Source organism: Phoca vitulina, unplaced genomic scaffold (genome assembly GCF_004348235.1).
Source record: "Phoca vitulina isolate PV1807 unplaced genomic scaffold, GSC_HSeal_1.0 scaffold65, whole genome shotgun sequence".
Lineage (NCBI taxonomy): Eukaryota > Metazoa > Chordata > Mammalia > Carnivora > Phocidae > Phoca > Phoca vitulina.
In genome coordinates, this window is record NW_022589768.1 from 393,884 (window position 1) to 416,064 (window position 22,181).

The 22,181-nt window shown below is 60.8% G+C and overlaps 1 protein-coding gene across 1 annotated transcript in view; it reads left to right on the top strand.

The window, feature by feature from the left end:
- The window catches only part of ACSBG1 (acyl-CoA synthetase bubblegum family member 1), a 43,860-nt gene that overhangs the window by 12,719 nt on the left and 8,960 nt on the right, over positions 1 to 22,181 (top strand). The window contains exons 2-9 of the mRNA XM_032392041.1: positions 4,683 to 4,783; positions 14,353 to 14,573; positions 14,982 to 15,070; positions 15,322 to 15,442; positions 19,944 to 20,024; positions 20,108 to 20,257; positions 20,573 to 20,749; positions 21,398 to 21,579. Of these exons, the coding sequence (XP_032247932.1) occupies positions 4,683 to 4,783; positions 14,353 to 14,573; positions 14,982 to 15,070; positions 15,322 to 15,442; positions 19,944 to 20,024; positions 20,108 to 20,257; positions 20,573 to 20,749; positions 21,398 to 21,579 (1,122 nt within the window). The remainder of the gene's footprint in view (positions 1 to 4,682; positions 4,784 to 14,352; positions 14,574 to 14,981; positions 15,071 to 15,321; positions 15,443 to 19,943; positions 20,025 to 20,107; positions 20,258 to 20,572; positions 20,750 to 21,397; positions 21,580 to 22,181) is intronic.

Consider the following 22,181-nt stretch of genomic DNA (forward strand, 5'->3'; position numbering starts at 1 on the left):
TCCTGCATTTAGTAAAGACAAGTTAAAACGTCGAAACCAAACCAAAAGTGAAGCTCCCAGCCCGCCGCGGGAGCCCAGGCGGGCTTCAGGTGCAGCGCGCAGCCCCAGGGCCGTGTCGTCCTGCGGCCCACAGACCGCCTCCCCTCCCCACACTGGCAGGTCCCTCTTCCTCTCCTGCTCCCCACCCTCTGATGTAAGGCTCACAGGTGGGCAGCTGGGGCCCGTGCCAGGTGGGTCAGAGGTGTCTGGGGCCACACCTCACCCACAGCCCTGGGGCAGGCCGGGGCGGGTCCCCACGCATGCCCAGCCCCACTGCCTCATTACCTGGAGCCCGGGCAGCACCGACTCCCACACCTGGTGCCTTAGCCAGCGGAGTGCAGGGAACGCGGAGCCCTGTCCCTGCCTCCGCATGGGGGAGACAGGTGAGCACCCCGTGCAGTCGGACCCGGCCCTGCTGGGCGTCCACTCTCCCTCCGTGGGGTGTTCGGCCAGGAACCTGGGATCCTGAGAGAGCTGCCGCGAGTCCAGTCTTCGAGGTGAGACAGGCCATGTGGACTAAGGAGAAGTGAGTGGCGTGGGCCACCGTGTGGGGGGATCAGAGAGGCCCGTGCGGATGCAGCTCCCGGGTGGGCTGCTGGCGTGGCATGCTCCAGCCGGGGTGGCCGGGACGCTGGGTTCTGGAGGAGGTGCTGCTCCTCTCCCAGCTGGGGCCTTTTAGGATCCGGGGAATGTTGGGGCAACGCCCTGCCCTGAAATCCTCTGCTGTGTTCCGGGAGATAGGGTCTCCCCTCGCACCCGGGGCGGAGAGAAGCAAGAACTGGAAGAAGGAATGGGGAGGGCGGCCGGGGGGGGGGGGGTCAGGAGTCTGCAAAGCAGGAGTCCTGGGGCTCTGATTGGTTTGCTCATCCTGGTAAGCGCCTGGCCCGGGGAATAGAAACTGGAGCCTGAAGGCGACTCTGTGTTGTTCTCGATGTGATGAGATGTGTGGGCTTAGCAGGCAGTAAATTACAGTCAGGTGCCCAGCCTCAGGAGCCGGTGAGTCCTGCCCAGCAAGGAGGGCACCTGCGTCCTCACCCAGTCCGGCCACGGCCCGTGACGCACGCTGTGTCTCTGTTGCAGGGCGGTTTGGTGGAGCGGGGCCTCTCTGGGGCTGATGCGTTCCCTGAGGTCCCCACTGTCTCCTGGGTGAGCTCGAGGGGCGCAGCCGCCCCACGGGGACCATGTCAGAGATGCTCCTGCTCAGGTCTGCCAACTCCATCCTGAGGACCGTGTAAGGAACAGGGACCCCATCCTCCTCCCAGGGAGAGTACCCGGGCCACGTGGCACCTGGACCCCCAGTCTTGGGTTTGGGGGTTTCCATTCCACTGAGTCACCCTCCCAATCGTACCCAAGAACTTTCTTCTCCTTACTCCCCAAAAGACCCATGACAGCCCCCCAGCAATATGTGAGAGCCACTGAGCACTAAGCACGTTGCAGGTATCCTATATCCTCACCACGGACACAGGGCTGACGCACAGCACCGAGGCTCCGAGAGGTACGGTGACTTGCCCAGGGTCACACAGCTAGTGGAGCTGAACCCAGATGGGCCAATTCTGGTGAGCCTCAGAAAGCATTTATTGAGCACCTATTGCATACAGCACAGTGCCTGGCTGGTGAAAGGGAAGAAAGACAACAAAATAACTAGGAGATGGACGCCCCCTCCAGGAGGGGCTCCCATGGAAAAGGAGGGCTCCTCTTGGCTTGTGGGTCACACACATGGTGAAAACTTGAGGAGGATGTTTCCTGAGCTCCAACTGTGCACCTTAGTGCATCTCAGGGCCAGAGGACAGACAGACTCAGGGAGCTTACCAAGCCGCGTGAGGCACTCAAGGCCCAAACCAGAGTGTCCAAAGGCCGTGAGAGTGAAAAGGTGTTGGGGATCATCCCCGAGGGCTTCTGAAGGAGGAGCTGAATGAGCCTCGGTAGGCTCTGTCCGCAAATGGTCCCCTTCAGCTCCTCGGGCAAGACAGGAGGACGAAGGAGAGACCAACTGACCAGAGACGGTTAGGAGAGGGAGTGCAGGCTCTCCCAGCCCCTCCGCCGGTCCCACGCACCTCAGCTCACAGTGTATTCGCGCACACACGCCCTTCAAGAGCTTCCTCGCTCCCTGAGTGACCGGACAGGTGCTAAGCACATTTGGTTTCTGTGCAAGACGAGTAAGGCAAGGTGCTTGTGGGGTATGTGTGGGCAGGAGGAGTCTAGTTTTCCAGAAGGACAGGAATACTGTGCTCATCCCCTTTGACAGGCGCTGGTCCTGATCGCGGTGGTCCCACCTCACCTGCTAGTCCCTCGCCGGCCCCCGAGGCCGCCCCAAACAGTGGCAGGAGTTAGAGGGGCGTGGGAGGGGTCAGGGCAGTCGGGGTGGCTCCCCTTGGAGGACACTGGGAAAGCCAGGTCCCCGGGCTCGCTCCCCAGGCCGAAGAGGCCAGCTTGTCCAGCGTTGGTCTCTCAGCCCCCGGGCCGCTGCAAAGGGGCCAGCAAAGAGGGGGCGGGGGCGTGGCTGGAGGCCCCCCCCGGCAGCTGTAGGAGCGCGGGCGAGGGCGAGCACGGAAGCCGGCGCCGCGGCACCCCCGCCCGGACACGGGGCAGCAGGCCCGCGGGGAGGGCACGGGCCCAGCACCACGCAGCGTGGCCCCCTTCCCTTCTGTGTCACGAGCCGGGCCAGCCGTCAGTCCCTGGTTGTGACCCCGGGAGCAGCCACACGTCACAGGGAGGTCCTGCAAAGTCTGTTTCAGACGGTGGGCGAGGGTGCTGTCCCCTCCCGGGATGCTGACCTCTCTTAATGAGGCTTCCAGCCTTCTGCGGCTCAGGGCTCCACGTGGGCCGTGCACGGGGTAAGCGCGGTGTCCCTGTCACAGTCCCCAGAGGAGGACCGGCTCTCCCCTGGGACCCCGGACGGGGGCGGCTGCAGTGCGTCTGAGCGGGATGAGCTCGCTTGGCCCCCGGCTTCCTTAGGCAGCTGTCTTTTCGTTTCGTCTGTATTTAGCTTTTTTGAAACCAGAAGCAGTTTACACACACTTTTATCAGGTGCAGGACATGCTGCCGGTACGTTCTGATGCTGGGGATTTAAAGCAGACTCGTCTGGCGGGCGGTTGCAGCCCTCCACGGCCTCCGCGAATGTGGGGCGGCGATTCCGGAGGCCAGTCTGCTGTCGGCGCCTCTGAGGACACGGCCAGCAGAGTGTGGAGCCCGCACCAAGTTCACTGTCCCCACTCAGGGACTCCCAGTGGGGCACCCTCGGCCCACGTGTGTGCGCGTCCCACGTTCGCCCACTAATTCTATTGTCTGTGCCCAGAGCTCTGGGGCCGTTTGGTACCAGCACGGCTGTCTCTGTCCCAAAACAGATGCAGCGTCCACTCTGCGGCCCAAGCGAGTAATGGCGGCGGCCAGCGCCCCAAAGTCAGCAGGACGAGTCCCACGCACTCAGAACCCTCTGCCTGGCACAGGGGCCCCTTGGTCCCTGTGCCAGACAGAGGAGCCTTGCTCACAAAGTTCCCAAGAAGGGGACCGACTTGCCCCCACGCGCCCCCCTTCTCCCCAGGCCCCTCCCTTCATAACCTCCTGATGTCTTTCGTTTTAAAACCTATCTCAGGTTCTTAAGCAGACTGCTGCCAGGTGGGCCTGGGTGCGTTCGTAAACTTAGTTTGAACCTGTGGTACCAGCAAGGAATAAGGCCGAATGTGACAAGCAGGTAACTGGCCCAACAGCCTGGGAAGTGGGCAGGGATGGGACTAGCCCCACCCTGACAGACGGATGGGACTCCCTGGAGCCAGGGTCCTGCCCTCGGGGCTGCCATGACCAGCTGCACAGGTTGCACACTGCACAACTCCAGTAGGCTCTGTTTACATACTGGTGAGTGTGAGATATGCCTGTGGAGTTGTGTAAGGCCGTAGTCCTGCTTGACTCTGGTGCATGTACTGAACTCCATCCGCTCATCACCCAGGACGTTGAGGTCTGGCCAATTGAACCCTGAGGAGAAATGGTGCCAAGGATCAGTTGACAACAGAGACCCCATAACTCCTTGCGCTATCCGGCTGGAAGGGGAGATCCATTGTCTAGGGCCACCATGCCTGGGAAGCGAGGAGGATCTGGGCCAGGGGCAAAGGGGTGGAGGCAGATGGCCTGAGCCCCAGATGTCTCTGGCCCCACAGCTGTCCTCTCCATGGGGGAATAGGCTAGGGCCTCCCACAGGCTCCCTTGGGGAGGGGAAGTCCTCACTGGGGTCTGCATAGGACACGTGGGAGCCCCAGAAATGTCCTCAGCTCCACTCTGAGCTTCTGAGCATGACTGTTTCCAATGTCTGAGGCCCAGGGGGTGTGGGAGTGAGGAGGAGGGGCTCCACTGGAGTTGTGCCCAGAACCGGCCAGTGCTGAACCCCCAAGCCTTTCCTTGTCCAGATGGGGACACTGAGTCCAGAGAGAGCTGTACCGTTGCCCAGAGTCACACGACAAACTAGAGCAGAGCAGGGCTGAGCGCTGAGAACCTGCAGGGAGAGCCTGGGTGGGGGGAGGTAGGCTGCGGCTGCTGAGGTCTTGTCCCCTGACCCCCACCGGGAGGCAGAGATGCCCGTGTCCCCCCGGGGTGCCCAGATGAGTGCCAGGCCAGGCCCGAGGGTCTCACGTTGTTTCTCCCCTCCCCACCAGCTCCCTGACTGATGGGCAGACGCTCTCCAAAGAGTCCCTAAGCCATGCTCTCGCGCTCTCGTCCCCAGAGAAGGAGAAGGATGCCCAGCTGGATGGGTCAGGTGAGCCGGCCGGGAGGCTGCGGGCTGCGCCGGGGTGCTGGAGGGCCGTGGGCAGCACCCAGGCAGAGGCCAGCTGGGGGAGCCACAGGACAGGACTTGGGGGCCGCAGCAGGTAGAAATCCCTCGCCACGTCCCCAGGGACCCCACCACTCCCCTTTCCTTATGGCCGCGTCAGGGCCAAGCCTGAGGGAAGGCAGTGAGTCGTGGGAGGACGGAGGCAGGGAGGCAGCCGGGGCCTCTGGACGGGTGGAGGCCCCGGGGAGCAAGGCCGGGCGCTCCCAGCCTGGTTGCCTGGGGCGAGGTCCGGTCGGGGGGCTGGAAGTGGGCAGAGTGTGTGGGAGGCTTGCAAAGACGGTCGCCCTCAGACAGTGGCCCCAGGAGGGCTGCGGAGCTATAGCATTTACCCCGAAGAGTCATCAGAGTGACAGCAGCCACATAGCTTCCTTCATTTTTATTGGCTATCCGACGACATTGTAGCAACAACGCAAGTCAAACAGAAACTGGAACAGTAAGTGCCTGGGGCAGGGGTCACCGCCTCTGGGGTCTGCGCTGTCCTTGGGGTGGCACATCCTGTGTCGCCTGCCCCGGGGTGCGGACCCGCCCCGCCAGGAGCTCCTGGGAGCAGAGACTCCCCAGACCGCCCCCTCGCTCGGGTGTTTGGGGGGAAGCGTTTGAACTCGGCCCGTCTTTGGCAGAATGTCCTTCAGTTCGGGTCCGCCTGGGGTCTTCCTCGTGGTTAGACTGGGTCTGGGATTTGGGGAGCAAGTGGTAGTGTTTGAGCTGGAACCGGCTGGGGAGGTCATTTCTTCGGGTCCCTGCGCAGGGCCGAGGGGTGGGCAGAGCCGGCAACAGGACGAGGGGAGGCCCCGGCCTGGCTGTCTGGGCTGGAGGACAGACGCAGCGCCAAGGCAAAGGTCACCGTGCCCACTAGAAGAGATGCCAAGAGGTGTACAGAGGGCAGGCTCCCCGGGGAGCAAGTGCAGTGACCTCCCCCAGTGGGGCAGGCGCCACCATCAGACAAGCTGCCCCTCTTCCGCGCTGGACGTCTTGGGCTGAGGAGCTGCTGGGGACCTGGGGACCACTGCTGTCAGCGGGCGCATGGCAGAGCGGCCCCGGGGACGTCAGCCCTGCCGGGGCGCTGTCCGGCCGGCCTCGTGAGCCCCGCGGGGCTGGCGTGAGGGTCATGCTCTGCCCCGCTTCTCCTGTTCAGCCCCGGGGACTCTGGGGCATGGCTGAGGTGAGATCTGAGTCCAGCCGGGACCGAGCACCCGCCACGTGCCAGCCTGGTGCCAGGGCTTGCTCTTGAGACCCCCCTGCGGGGCCGGGAGCCTGGGCTCCAGGCTCCGCAGGGAAGGAGGTGGGAAGGAGTCTTGCGGCTGCCCCGTCCCGAAGCGCGCTCCGTAGGATCGGGAGAAGGCCCCCTTCCCCGTGGAAGACTGTAGGGAGGGGGCTGGAGGGCAGTGAGAGGGGTTCAGTCCTCCTTCCCCACCCAGCTGCCCCCTGCGAACGTTTACCCCGTGCCGGGCTTTGTGCTGAGGGGTTTGCAGTCTTTCATGTTGTCTTCAGAACGCCACCGAGCTCAGAGAGGTTCAGTCGCGCCGCCAGAGGAAGTGGACTCCTGGCTGGCCACGCTGCTTCTGGGCCCTGGGTAGCAGGGCGGTCCCCTGCGGGCCTGGCGAGCCCCGGCCTGCCCTCCCGTGAACCGCTGAGCTGGCAGCCCCTCTGGGGAGCTCTGGGAGGCCTGCCTTCCGCAGCCAGCATCCACCTGGGCCTCCCTGAGTGCTCAGAACCTTGAGGGTCCTCAAGCTCCTATCCCCAGGCCACGCTCTGAGCTAGCAGGCAGGCCCATTGAATCTGACCACACAAAGTCAGCCTTGCGCTGGGCCCTGGAGACACAGTTCTTTCTAGTTCTTTCTAGCTGAGCATGAACCCCAGCTGGAGCAGGGCAAGGCCAACACCACAAGGAAGGGGAGGGGGTCCAGGGAGGGCAGCTGCTGGAGATGGGGCTGGCCAGGGCCTGCCCCCCACGCTCACTCTTCCCAGCAGACTCTTACACCCACCAGGGAGCTCTGACGTGGGCGTTTCTAGCCCCATGAGGCCCGTGGTTGGGTCAAGGGCTGCACGGGGCCTCCCTCTGTCCCTCACTCCCACCCTTCCCAAATGCTTCGAAGGCACGGCTGCTCTTTGGCTGGAAGGAGACAGATACCACCCGTGTCCTGGGGAGCTCACAGCCTGAGGCTGGGGAGCAGGGTGGGGACAGTGGGAGACAGAGACCCCCACTGTCGCTTCAGCCTCTGGTGGGGGTGGGAGTGGGGAAGGTAGGACAGATTTCACCCCGAGAACAGAGGAAATTCATGTAGACAGCTCCTAACCTGAGAAATGGGAGCGAGTGGGAACCCCAGCCTCACCAGCCAAAAAAAGTGGGGATCCTTGTACAAACTTTTTCTAATCAAATGTCCAGTTCTGTTAAGTTATGAGTGTGTATTAGATGCTTCCCTGGGCCCAGAGTGGCTCGTGTCTGATGTAGTTTTGGAATATAGGGGAGGTTGGTGGGGTCTGGAGCCCACGCCAAGAAAGAACTCTTGAGATGTCTTCGGGGCAAAATGGTGGTTTTATTAAAGCCCGGGGACAGGACCCGTGGGCAGAAAGAGCTGCTGCCCCGGGCTTGTGAGCGGTGGCTGAGTACGTACTTGTCCAGGCCCAGCGGTGCTCATGTCTATCCCCGGGGTGCTGACAGGGTGTGTGTACAAGGGAGGGGCCCGGAGGCCGGGCTCGTGCCCAAAATGACATGAAAACCACCTTGGGCACCTGGGGACCGGCCCCAGGGGTGCCCCTGAAGGGGGTGCCAGCAGAGGGAAGCAGAGCTCTGTGGGGCAGGTGGAGACGGGCTCCGGGGTCCGTGTGCGTTTCCTGCGCACGCCCACCACAGGGCGGGCAATGCCCATCTCAGCGCCCCCACTGCCATGGTCCAGGCCTGGACAAGTGGAATTCTGGGGGTAGAACATAAAAGCTAAAACAGTGACCCCGGGGGGGCCCACAGAGACCATCTTGTCCCTCCCTCCCGATTGTGATTCAATGGGGGCACTGAGGCTCAGGGAGGACGGGGGTCTGCCCAGGCTTTCTCTGCTGAGTGGCCACAACCCAGAGCTCCTAACCCTCGGGCAAGAAGGCTGGTGAGTGGCCAGCAGGTGGAGGGGGTCTCTCCCACCTCAGACGCAGTGGAGCCAAAGTCCCATTCTGTACGAGGTCTGGACAAACTGTTCTGTCCCAGGCAGGCCTTATCCTTATCTCGAGTCCTGTTCTGAGGCCGCCATGGCCTCTTCCCCTTAAATATCCCCACGAGTGCCTGGCACGGGTCTGAGCAGTGTCCAAGGGCCGCAGCAAAGGGTCCCTGTGCGCAGAGGGAGCGTCCTGGCCCCCGTCCAGTCTGGCCTCGGCAGCGGGGGCTTCGGGGTCCGGCGCCGGCAGGAGCATCTCAGAGGCAGATCTGTCCCCGGCCTAGAGCCCCCGCCACCCCAGGCCCACCCTTCCAACTGTACAATAGGCTCCTTCTCGGCCATTCCCACGGCAGCAGTAAACACCCCCGGGCTTCTCCTCCCCCCCCACTGCCCTCGCCCCTGTTTTTCCTCCTTCCCAGCCAATTGAGAGTGATTTCCTCTGCTGTTCAGAAGCCTTGATCCCAGAGCCCCAAGGACAGCAGCTCCCAGCCTGCCGGGCCGCCCCCAGCATAATGGGTGATTGACAAGACCCAGGCCAGGGTCAGGCCAAGACCGGTGGCCATGTGAGCGAGAGAAGGCGAGGAGACGGGGGCCGGGCCTTGGGAAAGCCCACCCCGGGCCCTCAGCTGGCATGGTCTCGTGTGTTCTGGGGGCTGGCGGTCGGCCGCGGACTGCTAGCTGGGTTGGGATCGTGGGCGCGGGTGACAGGGACCTCGGCTGGGTCCTGGCTGTGTTCTGCTGAGCTTGGTTGGGCATGGCGGATCTGCGTCCCTGTTGAATGTCAAGGTGGGGGTCGGGGACATTTTAAAGGGCTGGCGACCCATCCCGATTTCTATGTCTCTGCCGCCACTCTGGGAGCCACCCTCGGAGCGGCAGGTGGAGGGGTACCCCCAGCTCATGGGCCCTCCCTCCTGCTTGGGTCTGGCCGAGGGCCAGGCTCCTCCCTCAACCCCATCCCCAAGGGAATGGACCATGGACCCTCACGCCTACACCCCATTCGGCTGCTGGGTCTGACTGAGGCCTGGTCCCACTGTTGCCCCTGACCTGCTGTGACCTTGGCCATCCCTGCCCCTCATAGGGAAGGCCCCTCCCGCCGCCGATGGGCTGCGTGTGGGAATTCCCGGCCACTTCTCCGCTCATCCGTCCATATCCTGGCGGGCGCCACAGGCCGAGCCAAGTGCAGTGGTTGCACGGGCTCAGAGTCTGTCCGGAGAGAAGGAAGGAGGGTTTCGGGAGCGCCCGCCGTGCAGGGATCCGAGATGCAGACGGTTTCCTCTCTGCCTGCGAGCTGACACCACGCTCCACCTGATGCCCTCCTGCGGGCATTTCCTTGTCATTAAACTCTTTAAAACTTTATTTTCATGACCGCTTAGCATCCACGGTGTGGCTCCCTCTGAAGCATTTACCAGTCCCCTATTGGGGACACTGGGTCGTTTCCAGTGACTGTGCTCATAGAAACAGAGCCATGGAGAGATGGGCCTCCGGGCTCCCAGTGTCCGGCCCTCTGCTCCGTTCCCACGGGCTCTTCCTGCCAGTGTGGTTGCTGCTCCAAGGGGACTCCTTTTTGAAGCCCTTTGGTATAGTTGGCTGATTGCCCCCAGGAAGCTCGTACCGACTCGCACTCCCGGCTGGTCGTGAGTGGGGTCGGCTGGGCTGGTGACATCTTTGTTGCTTCGCGCTTCTTCACATTGGGAGAGACCCCGGGCAGGAGGCGGGGGGAGCTGGTGAGGGCAGATGGCTCCGGCCAGGGAGGTTGTCACGACGACAGGCCAGGCGGGGAAGAAGCGAAGCTCGGTGTGGCTGGGGGGATGGGAAGTAATGAACTCCCGTGGCTCCCTGTGCGGTGGCAGCCACCCTTGGGCACACTCAGCCCACCACCCGCTTCTCTAGGCTCCCCACCCCGCCGCGGCCTCTGCCACCCATTCTCTGCAAGTCCCGCTCAGATGCTGCGGAGAGAAGCTCCCAGGCGCGGTGACCCTGTGTGCCTGGTCCAGGGCGTGAGATTAGGCCCATTCTTGCAGCCCGGGGGCGGGGCCGGGGTCCAAGCCCTTTCTGGGCCAGCCAGCCCTTCCAACGGCTCTGCCCACCTTGCTGATAGTGAAAAACGGGGTTTCTCACCCATCGTCCAGAGATTTATCTCCTCTCAGACAGAGATGAGGTGGGGAGAGGGAGCGGCCTGAGCGAAGGCCCAAAGGTGGGCCTACATGGACCTGAGAAGACAAAGGGGAGCGTGAGGCCCCCCAGGCTTGGAGATTCATCTGTCTTCCCTTCGTTCAGTCCCCAAGCCCGAGGGCGCTCGGCGGCTGGCACCAAAGGCCGAGGCCCCTGAGCTGTGGCAGCCTCGGGCAGGAGGACACTGAGCCGGGCTCCCAGGCACACAGGACGAGGTTCGCGTGGCCGCGTAGGCAGGCACCTACTCGGTGGGCCAGCCTGTCTCAGCGCTTGGGCAAGAAGGTGACCTGCATCACTGTGGGCCATGCCGGTGAGCGGGGGGAGGAAGAGCAGAAGGCCTGGGTCCCCTAGACACATGGTGGTTCAGTCCAGCCTCCCTGGGACAGGGATAGGACAGAAGCTAGCTCATTTTTCCCTGAAGGCCCCTGACCTCCGCTCCGGGCTGGGCTTCTGCACTCGGGCCCCAGGAAGTAGTCACACTGCTTACAAGAGCCTCCAGCTGTGGGAGAGGCTTGACCCTCAGCGAGGCCCGGCTCCAGTGTTGAGGGAGGGGTGGTACTTGGGACCGGAAGTGCGGGAGAGCTGTGTGGCGGGGACCAAGTCTCAGGCAGAGACACAGCACGGGCCAAGGCATGGGGTGGGGGCAGGGGGCACTGGAGCCGCTCAGGCTGGCTGGAAAGGTATGTGCTGAGGTCACAGAGGGTCTTCCTTAGAGGCCACCGTGTGCAGAGCACCCTGTGGTCAAGGTCAGATCTGGGTTCCGAAAGGTCTCTCCAGGAGCCCTGGAATGTGGGAAAGCCAGTGGTGGCCGCTGCCCAAGGTCACCGCTCCTGAGCTCCCCTCCAGGCCTTGGGCAGGAGGCAGAACAGTCCTTTCTGGAAGGAGACACGGGCACTGGGGCCTGCGGGGGCCTGGGCGTTAGCCTGGGGGTGGGAATTCCAGCTCCGCCCCCAGCCGCGCAGGTGACTTGCCTCCCCGTTTCTCAGAGGGTCAGCTGTGCGGCCTCGGAGGCTGTGAATAAGGTACGTGCCGCCCACCTGCTGCAAAGCGGGCACTCGGCGAGCCGTGACCACGGCAGCCCTCCGTGGGCAGGGGAGTGACTGGGCCTCCGGGATGGCGAGCAGGCCCCGTGCCCACCAAAGCCTTTCCTCTGGCCGGTCTGGGGGCTCGGGGGCCCAGCTGGGTCGGCTTGGCTGGTGGAGCGGGTGCAGAGAAGGGCCGGCCGGAGCCTGGGGCCGCAAGCCCCGCTGCAAGGCGCCCATCCCCCGGCTGGCTCCCCTCCCTGGGCAGGGCAGCCAGGCTAAGTGGAGCCAGGCTCACGGGCCCACCAACATCCCTTCTCTTTCTGGTCCCCTCTGTCCTTCTGCGCGCAGAGTGCGGGCACCGCCAGGAAGGACCATGCCATTAGCGGGAGAGCAGAAGTTAGACGAAGGAACTCTGTCCGACATATCCATCCAAAGTTCATACGCTCTTTCCTTCTGAGTCGATGAACCCACTTCTAGACATCTGTCTTTTGGAAAGCCTAGAGCAAGGGCCAAAAGCTGGGAGACGTCAGAGTGCGCGTGGCTGGGAAAGTGACTGGGACCGGCGCTCACCCCCGCCCACCTGCACCACCGGAGACTCTCTGAGGTCACAGAATTAAGGATGGGTGTTTTTCGACAGCTGTGTTTGATTTGGTCCGCATAATGTTTTTTTAAAGTGTGAGCCAACATTGAAATACGGGGTGATTGCACACAGACACCCAGATGTCAGATAACCCTTGGTGTGCATTCCTGCTGGGCACCAGCTTGCCCCTGCCGATGAGCTGTGCCCAGCGTTCCCACCATGCCCTGGGGCCTCCCTGACGCGGGGGTGGGGCTCGGGACAGTCACCGTCCCCTTGGACTGTAGCTCTCCTTCGTGAGCATTGTTCTTTATCAAGAACAGAGAAACAGAAGGAGGTTTCCCAGAGCCCTGTGTTTCTGGGACGGTGAGAAGGAGCCTGATTCTTTGTGGGAATGCAGACTCTGGTCCCGTGACTCCCATGCAGACCCTGGAGCGCTTCACTCATGTATTATTTATCGTTACGCATTAGTTTTTTAAAGATCTGATTTACTCATTTAAGAGAGAGAGAACACAAGCAGAGGGAGAAGCAGACTCCTTGCCGAGCAAGGAGCCCCACACGGGACTCGACCCGAGGACCCCAGGATCATGATCCGAGCTGAAGGCAGATGCTTAACCGACTGAGCCACCCACGCACCCCTCCTTACACATTATTTCTTGTGATACTGACACCTGGCCCCTCTGGGCATTTTGGGTTTGCTACCCTTGACTCATACAATAGTAACAGGGCCTGGGGTGCCTGGGGGGCTCAGTCAGTTAAGCGTCTGACTTGGTTTTGGCTCAGGTCCTGATCTCAGGGTCCTGGGATCGAGCCCCGCGTCGGGCTCCACGCTTAGTGTGGAATCTGCTTCTCCCTCTCTCTCCCTCTGCCCCTCTCCTCTCATGCCCCCGAGGGACCCGCCCACAGGGAGAATCCACCTTTTCTGGTTTAGGGACCAGGGAAGGGAAGAGGGCCTCCAGCTGCCCAGGTATTAGAGAACTTTTATTGAGGTATGATTGCATGGCCTCAAATTTACCCACTTTAATGTGATCATTTTTCACTGAAAAAAATCATTTTTTTGATTAGCGAATTGTTACAGTTGTACCAATATCACTGCGATCTGATTATAGAACATTTCCACCACCTCAGAAAGATCCTTGGTGTCCATTTGTGGTGACTCCCACCACCGGGCAACCACTAACCCGCCTTCCCTGGACAGTTCCCATACACGGGGCATCTTCTGGCTTCTTTCTGGGAACACGGTCTGAGATGCACCGTGCTGCGCCCAGAGCAGCCGTGTCTGCCGTTTCGGGGTGGACTTGTGTTCGTGGGGGGGGGGATGCCAGGCTTGACTCTGGTCACCGGCGGACGGGCGTTTGGTGGTGTCCGTGTTTGACTATTACAAATGATGCTGATGGCATTCACATCCACGTCTTTCTGTGGCAAATTCCGTGGCCTCCTTGGAAGCTAGGAACCAGCTCTCCTGTCCCAGCCCGGGGTCTTCTGTCAACCTCAGGGTCCACGTGCAACCCGAGAGTGTCTGGAGGGGAGGGACGAGGTCATCCCACAGGAAGGGCTCGAGATTGGTGCTGCTTGTGGCTGGGGCCACCCATGCGGTCCAGCCAGCAGGTGGCAGGGCAGCCCCTCTTCCGCCTAAGGACGGCCCTGGCCCAGGGAAAGGAGGCCCCGTAGACAAAAGGATCTAGACCTCCCGTCCGAGCCTCCTGGAATTTGGAGAACTTGGAAAATTGGAAATGTGCGTTTATTGTGTACCAACTAGGTGTCAGGGTCCTTCATGTACACCATTTCCTTTGACTCCCCCCCCCATCATCCCTGAGGTCCAAATCCTCACCTTTGCTCCGAGGAAACAGACTCAGAGGTTGCACGGTGCGCCCAAAGTCTCGCGCACGAAATGGTCCATCTGTCGCCACCTACCGCTCGCGGGGCCGGCTCTGTGACCTTGGGGAGATGCCCGGGCCTCCCGAGCTGCGCTGCCCCATCTGCAAACCGAGGACCACCCCCTGTGGGACAGACCGGGTCCCTGCGGGAGGGATTCAGCACAGCGCCGGCACCTGACGAGAAGGAGTGAAGGTTGTCCCCGCGGCGGGGACACTTCTTGGGCTAGTCCGAACCACTGGGCTCTGGTCCCCCCGTCGGGAGGGCTGTTCTTTCTGCGGCTTTGAACTTCTGTCCAGTTGGGCCTGTCCCCGATTCTCAGGGGGCAGAGGAAGGGTGGGAACCCCGAAGCACGTTGAGGTCTGATGGCCCCGCTCTTCTGAGGCCGGCCTGAACACCACTGACCACCCAGCCTCGAGGGGCAGGTTCCACTGGCACGAAGACAGGAAAAGGTCTAGGCCCTCGGTGCCTCTACGGCCTCCACCTCCTTGCTGTCTCCCTAAGCCTTGCCTATCCTCAGGGCTGTCAGACCTCCTCCTCCAGGCAGCCTCCCAGCTGCCCCAGTCCTGGTCTGCCACCACCCATGGCCCAGCCCCTAAAGCACTGTTGGGACTGGCGGCCCGGGAGGACCAGGGCCTCAGGGGGCAGGGGTGGGGGACCCTAGGCCAGCATGATCCCAGCTGTGGTCTCCCTCCCCCGCAGAGGAGAAGCTGTGGACAACGCGGGCAGACGGACGCGTGCGCACACGCTTTCACCCCACCTGCCCACAGCCTCCCTACACCGTGCACCAGATGTTCTCCGAGACCCTGGACAAGTATGGGGACCTCCGTGCTCTAGGCTTCAAGCGCCAGGGCACGTGGGAGCACATCTCCTACTCCCAGTACTACTTGCTGGCCCGAAAAGCCGCCAAGGGCTTCCTGAAGGTGAGGGGCCCCTTGAGATGCAGCCTTTCCCTCCCCAGACCTGCCTTCCAGCTCTGGACCCTCGTAGGTCCCCTCCCTGACTCCCAACCTGGCGAGCCTCTAGAAGGCTTGTAAAACCATTCCCTTGTATTGGCCCGCTGGGACGCGCTGGGCCCTCCCCACATGCCAGCCACTCAACACCTGGTTTTCATTCGTGATCACATTCGAGTCGGGCTGGGCTGCCTGCTGGGCTGGGCAGAGGGCCTGACTCCCTGGGAAGGTGCCGGGAGGGGCAGCAAGGGCCCCAGGGCATTCTCCCACTGGGTGCCCTGGGAGGGTGGTCCCTGCGGTCCCGGAAGGGGGCCTGGCTGGGAATGAGAGGCCCCCTTCCGGGCCCGCTGACCTGGCCTGTCGGCCTTGGTCCCGGAGCTCGGCCTGGAGCGGGCACACAGCGTGGCCATCCTCGGCTTCAACTCCCCGGAGTGGTTCTTCTCGGCGGTGGGCACGGTATTTGCAGGGTGAGTGGCTGGGGGCGGGGCACAGTCTCCGGTGGGTCGGAGGTGGGCAGAGAGGGGAAAGAGGGTTGTTCGCTTTCTCAGAGGCCCCCATGCCCGCCCCAGACCCCATCTCCTCCCCGGGGGCCCTCTCGGGACCCCTCTGCCCCCCTGCCTGTCCGGGCGTGGCAGCCCCCTGGGGCAGGGCTGCGGGCTGGGCCGAGGGAGAGGCGCTCTGCACCAGTCCAGACACGAACCTCCGGGGGCTCTTGCAGCGGCATCGTCACGGGCATCTACACCACCAGCTCCCCCGAGGCCTGCCAGCACATCGCCCATGACAGCCGTGCCAACATCATTGTGGTTGACACACAGAAGCAACTGGAAAAGATCCTGAAGGTTTGGGGCCACGGGGAAGTGGGCACGGGGGCCAGAGGCCAGGTGTCCTTGTGGACCTCCAGCTTACAAAGGACTTTCCCATCCTCCCTTCCGGGGTCCCCCTCCTCCTCCTCGGCAACCCCATGACACACAGACACACGTAGAACAAGGCAGGGCGATGGGTACCTTACCACTGGCCAGCTCCGGACCCTGAGGACCAGGAAGCCCAGGACGGGGTGACAGCCTTGGGCTAGGGCCACCAGCTGGCCCACTGCCTCCTGTGGGCACTGGGGTCCTCTGCTGGTGGCAGGGCTGTGTGCCGTGAGGGTGGCCCAGGGCCCGGACACCTTGAGCACTCAAGCCTGACCTTCAGTGCAGGATCGGGGGTGGGGTAGGGGGCTGCCACAGGGCAGGGGCTGCAAGTCTTCTAAAGTCTTCTAAAGATAGCGGGGGCATAGCAAGAACTCGAAAGCACCCCTTGAGCCAGCCGGATCTCCTCTGCAGAGGGGGGATTCCCTTAAGATCCCTCCCTTGATTGGCTGCATCCCACATGAACCACGGCCAGGGTGTGGCAGCCCAGGGACAGCCCCGAGCCCCAGCCGCACCCACCACCTGCCCCCGGCGCGGCCCTCGGGGGCTCCTTGCATCCCCGAGGCCTCTGGGATTGACTTGGAGGCTCGGCCCTGGTTCTGGAGGTGTCCCTGAGGGTGGGACAGTGGGATCTGGATGCCCAGAGGGGCGGCTGGACCAGGGGCGCCCCTCCATCTCCAGTGAAGAGGTCGCCCCCTCAAGCCTAAAGAAGCCAGCTTGGTTGGGCCATCGGCTCCCACCAGAATCCCGGGCCACTGCAGCTGCCACCAGGCCCCTGAGGCAGAGTCACCGGAAGCCCACCCCAGATCAGAGTGTGTTTGAAATAGCTCCCGCAGTGAGGCTGTGGCCCCCCGCTTCAGTTTGCGAGGGCTGGTGCTCTGGACGCAGCACCGCCCCATTCGCGTGGCCCAGGCTCCCCCATGTGCTTCTCTGTGTCCAAGTCCCTTTCCATGAGGACAGCAGCCATGGCAGGTTAAATCATTTAAACCTGATTCCTTCTGTAAAGACCCTATTTCCAAAGAAGAGCCCATTCTAAGGTACTGGGGGGTTAAGACTTCAACATATCTTTTTGGGGGACACAATTCAACCCAGAGCAGCACCATATAAGTGCTCTTAAATTATTATATTGTTAAAGTCAAGAACTTTAACATGGGAAGAAAGAAAGGCGTTGTTATTAAAATTTAGGAGGTCTGAAAGGCAGTTCATCCACCCCCGTCTGCATTTCACACACAAAGAAACAGACCTGGGGGCCGGGGTCTCAGGGAGGCGGCGGTTACCGTGTTCAGGTGTATACAGCACAGCGGCCCCAAGAAACGGTCTTGTAAGCCCATTTTACAGACAAGGAAAGTGAGGGCCAGAGAGGTGCGGGACGGCTGACTCAGTCCCGCCCCGTTCCCTGTAAAAGTGGCAATAGGGGAGGGACGCTGGGGCGCTTTTCACGCTGGGTTCATACCGGGGAACCTCAAGAACCAACTGAGAGAGTCAGTGAGGGGGCCTGGTTGGTCAGCAGCGACAGAAGGTAGCGTGGGGGCACGGAGGGCCGTGTCGGCGCTAGAAGGCATGACAGGCCCCGGAGGGCAGCCACTGTGGGAGGAGGTGTTGAGAGAGTCCCCGCCAGGGGTGAGGCAGGAAACAGTCCGGGCAGGCCCCACGTCCCATGGGCCTGTGCTGGGACGAATGCCACCTGCGGGCTGCTCGTGCCAGGCAGGGTTTCATCAGAAAAGCATCAAGCCTTTCCACCCAAAAGCAAGGATGGAAGTTGGAGCAAGAAGTTGAGCAACAGGGGGAGGAGATGGGCGGGTGAATCCGGAATGGGGGACACTGCTCAGGACAGCTGACCTAGTTTCCGCAACGTGTCCGTGGCAAAGGTTGTCACCCTCGGTCCCGTGTCGGAAGCACCCACAGGTGTGTTCGACACGGGGTGCCGGGCCCCACACCCCTCAGTGTCAGATTGCAGGAGGCCTGGGGTGGGGCCTGAGGATCTGCATTTCTAACAAGTTCCCTGGTAAGGCTGCCCTGTCCTAGAGGGAAGCAAGGTGCGGCTTTGCTCTGAACTAAAAGACACTTCGACCCCGCGTCAGTATGTCTTCGGGTATTCCACTCGATCTCCAGAGCCTTGTTAGTTATCACGTTAGTGTTTGCCCACGGGTTTACTGTTTGCATTTTTAACTCAGCGCGGTCTGCTTTACCATCGCACGACTCATGCAGCTGGGCTGCGCACGGTCACAGGGTTCTGCTGCTTCACCTGTGACGTAGGGTCCCCACCAACATCCTCCCTCCTCCCCGCCTCCATTCTGCCTCCATCCAGGTTACAAACCCTACCCTACATTGTTTTAAATGGTCGAGTATCATTCAAAGGCATTTTAAAAGAAGGAAAAATGTCTCTCATATTTACCCACCCGTTGGCCATTCCCTTCCATAGATACAAGTCTGCTTCTGGCATCATCTTCCTGCCTTAAGGATTTTCTTCAACATTTCTTGTAATACACATCTGAAAACGTGTTTATTTTCTTTTTTTCAAAAGATATTTTCATATGGTTTAAAATTCTGGGTTGATAGGATTTTTTTTTTCTTTCAGCCTTCTAAAGATTCCATTCCAGTGTTTTCAACTTTATGTAGTTTCTGATGAGAAGTCTATTATTTTGTGTCTTTGTTCCTCTCCGTGTATATAGGGTATCTTGTTTCTCTGGCTGCTTTTATTTATTTTTATTTTTTGACTTTTTATTTTAGTTGCTGTGTAGTTGATATATAGTTTCAGTTTTCGGCAATATTAATTTCAGGTGTACAATTCAGTGATTCAACACTTCTGTGTATCACCCGGTGCTCTCCTTCATCCCCATCACCTGTCTCCCCCATCCCCCCACCTCCCCTCTGGTGACCAGCAGTGTGTTCTCCAGAGTTAAGAGTCTATTTCTTGGGAGCTCCTGGGGGGCTCCGTTGCTCCATCGGTTGAGCATGTCTGACTCTTCGTTTCGGCTCAGGTCATGATCTCAGGGTCCTGGGATCCGGCCCTGCATAGGGCTCTGTGCTCAGCAGGCAGTCTGCTTGTCCTTCTCCCTCCCTCTGTTCGCTTGCTCTCTCTCTCTAAAATAAACAAATAAAATCTTTTTTAAAAAAGAGTCTGTTTCTTGGTTTACTGCTCTCTCTCTTTTCCCCTCTGCTCATTTGCTTTGTTTCTTAAATTCCACATATGAGTGAAGTCGTACAGTATTTGTCTTTCTCTGACTGACTTATTTCACTTAGCATCATACCCTCTAGTTCCATCCACGTTGTTGCAAATGGCAAGATTTCATTTTTTTGGATGGCTGCATAATATTCCATTGTGTATATATACCACACTTTCTTTATCCATTCATCTGTCGATGGACATCTGGGCTCTTTCCGTAAGGATAGCTCTATATTTAACTCTTTGAGGAACCTCATACTGTTTTCCGGAGTGGCGGCACCAGCCTGCTTTCCCACCAACAGTGCACGAGTGTTCCTTTTTCTTCTCTGGCTGCTTTTAAGATTTTTTTTCTTCATCATTGGTGTTTAGCAGTTTGTTATGTTGTGTCTTGGTGTGGTTTTTCTTTGTGTTTATCCTGCTTGGGGTTCATTGTGAGTCTTGAATTGGTGGGTTTATAATCAAATTTGGAAATTTCTCAGACTTCTTTTCAATTTTTAAAGAAATATTTCCTGGGATTCCAGTTACATGTATGTTAGGCATCTTGGTATTCTCCCACGGGCCGTGTCCTTCCTGTTTTCTCTCTCTCTCTGAACTTTGAGGCCTGTGTTTGGTCTTTCGGGGCAGGTTTACAAGGTTTAGCGCCAGTGCTCAGATCTGACCTCTCTGGGTCTCTGCTGAACGCCTCCGGGGGCCCCTGCAAGCTGGCTGACGGACACACAGACGGTTCCGGCCCCTTGTGAGCTCTGTCCCCCAGGTGCGGTGGCTGCCGTGCACCCTGGTACTCAGCCAAAGACTCCGGAGCACCGGGCACCTGGTGAGAGAGTTCTAGAACTTTCTCTTCCTAGTTTCTCCTCACTAGTATCCAGTCCTACAGGCTCTAGCCATCACGGCTTTCCTGAACTCTATGCTCTGTCACCTCCCCTCAGCAAGAGACTGAATTCTGTTCTCCCTCTGCCGCTCTGTCCCCCTCCCCTCTCTATCCCCTCCCCCTCTCTGTCCCCCTCCCCCTCTGCCCCCTCCCCCTCTCTGTCCCCCTCTCTTCTACAAAGTTGTGGGATAAGCCATACTTCATTCAACCGGGCCCTGGGGTGCTTGGTTTCCTCATGAGGGGACAGCCATGCATGAAGAGGGACAGGTGTCAAAGGTCAGAGCCTGGAAACCCAGTGACCAAAGTGCCTGACAGGCAGGCCAGCAGCTGGTGAGGAGGCTCTTCTCAGCAGGTAACTTTTTTTCAGTGAAACCCCGTTACTTTTCCCACCAACACAGACCTGGAAAGACCTGCCCCATCTGAAGGCTGTAGTGATATACGGAGAAGCGCCTCCAGAGAAGACGGCCGGTGTGTACACGGTACGTGTGGAGGGGCATGGGGGGCGGGGGGCCAGTCCGGCTGCCCTGCTGACAGCGCGCCCGCGCTCACCCACCCGCCGCAGATGGAGGAGCTCATGGCGCTGGGGGATGAGCTGCCCGAGGAGGCCCTGGACTCCATCATCAACAGCCAGCAGCCGAACCAGTGCTGCGTGCTGGTCTACACCTCGGGCACCACCGGGAGCCCCAAGGGCGTGATGCTAAGTCAAGACAATGTAGGATGGAGCCCGGATGGGTGGGCTTGGCTGCAGGGGGATCTGGGCACTGGACCTGCCCTAGCAGCCCCTGGGGACGCTCTTCGGGCCCCTCAGCCCGGGGGGGGGGTGGTCAGGACACGTAGGACAGCCTTTGGGTCTGTGGTCCAGACCGAGTCCAGCGAAGGGGATGGGGAGGGGAGGCCTGTTCTGCGAATTCCCCGCAGGGACGCCCTGGGTGGGAGGAGGCCCTGAAGAGGTCGCCTGAGCCCCCGGGGTGAGCACTTCCAGGGCTGGCTGGGGGACACTGCCGGCGCCCATGTGCCTGTCCTCCAGATCACGTGGACAGCACGGTACAGCAGCCAGGCCGGCAACATCAAGCCCGCGGAAGTCCAGCAGGAGGTGGTGGTCAGCTACCTGCCCCTCAGCCACATCGCCGCTCAGATCTACGACTTGTGGACGGGCATCCAGTGGGGGGCCCAGGTCTGCTTCGCCGAGCCCGACGCCCTAAAGGTCAGTCTGCCTCCGCCTGAGCGGGGGTCCGAGTTCGTGTGCCGCACACCCACCCGAGTGTGCACCCGTGTGCGTGGGCCGTGTATGCGCCCCTGTGAGCGTGCGAGTGTGCGAGTGGGCGGGTCCTCTGTGCATTTATGGGTCAGAACTCTTCCCCCGCAGTCAGCACGGCCCGCATGGCCAGCCAAGAAGGGGCTGACGATGGTACGTAGAGGAGAGGGGTCCACAAGCCATCAAGGATAGGTCGTCCTCAGAGGAAGGTCACAGGTGGCCACAGGACCGTCCTGCTTCCCAGTCTCATCAACTACCCCCCATTCTTTGGAAATGCATTTTAAGCATGAGGCGAGCTCTCCCAGACGCCCCCTGGCACACCTCCCCCCACCCGCACCTCCTGGCCCAGATCGTCCCTCGTCCATTCCTACACTGGTCACTGCTTAAGGGGGATGGTCATGTTCGGGTTAGAGAGGAAAGAGTGGCCGCCCCCAGGGCTGGGAGGGGACCGAGGAGCCTTGAAGCATCCGGCCACGTGAGCAGTGGGGATGGCCGCCCAGTGGCGGCCGACAGCGTGGGACACGTGTGCAGGACGCCTGTGGGGTGTGTGCACCTGCCTCTGTGAGCCGGCAGGCCTTCCTCTCTGGTGCTCGACAGGGGAGCCTGGTGAACACGCTGCGGGAGGTGGAGCCCACGTCCCACATGGGGGTGCCTCGAGTGTGGGAGAAGTTCATGGAGCAGATCCAGGCAGTGGCGGCTCAGTCTGGCTTCATCCGGCGCAAGCTGCTGCTCTGGGCCATGTCGGTGACCTTGGAGCAGAACCTCACCTGCCCAGGCAGGTATGGAGGCCAGGGGACAGGAGGCCGGGGGGCAGCAGGGCTAGGGCATAAGGCCAGCATGCATCTGAGGATCTGCTGGGCTGGGCTTGCCCTGGGGACCCCTGTGCAGAGGCCCCATCAGGTGCTGGGCTGGAGGCCTCTTCCGGACTCCACAGGAGATGGTCACCCCACCTCTGGGTTCTGACTGGCAGGACTGACGCGCTCCCTCTGGGTGGCATGCACCTCCCCCGGAGCGGCTCCTCACAGTCTCCTAGGGGTTTCCTGACTCAGCAGGGGGCCAGGGAAGGGGCCACAGGGATGAGCCCTCTTCCAGGCTTTCCAGCCTCCAAGTACCACAGAGCCTTCGGACTGCTTTTCAAACTCCCACACAGTGCTGTGGGAGGAGCCATGGCATAAACCTGGCCTGTTCCAAGTTCGAAATATTCTCCAGCACTAGCGAGTCTGTGAAACGGTATCATGTCCCGTGAGATGCGTACGCATGTCTGCAAATACGGTATCATGTCTGCAAATACGGTATCATGTCCCGTGAGATGCGTACGCATGTCTGCAAATACGGTATCATGTCTGCAAATACGGTATCATGTCCCGTGAGATGCGTACGC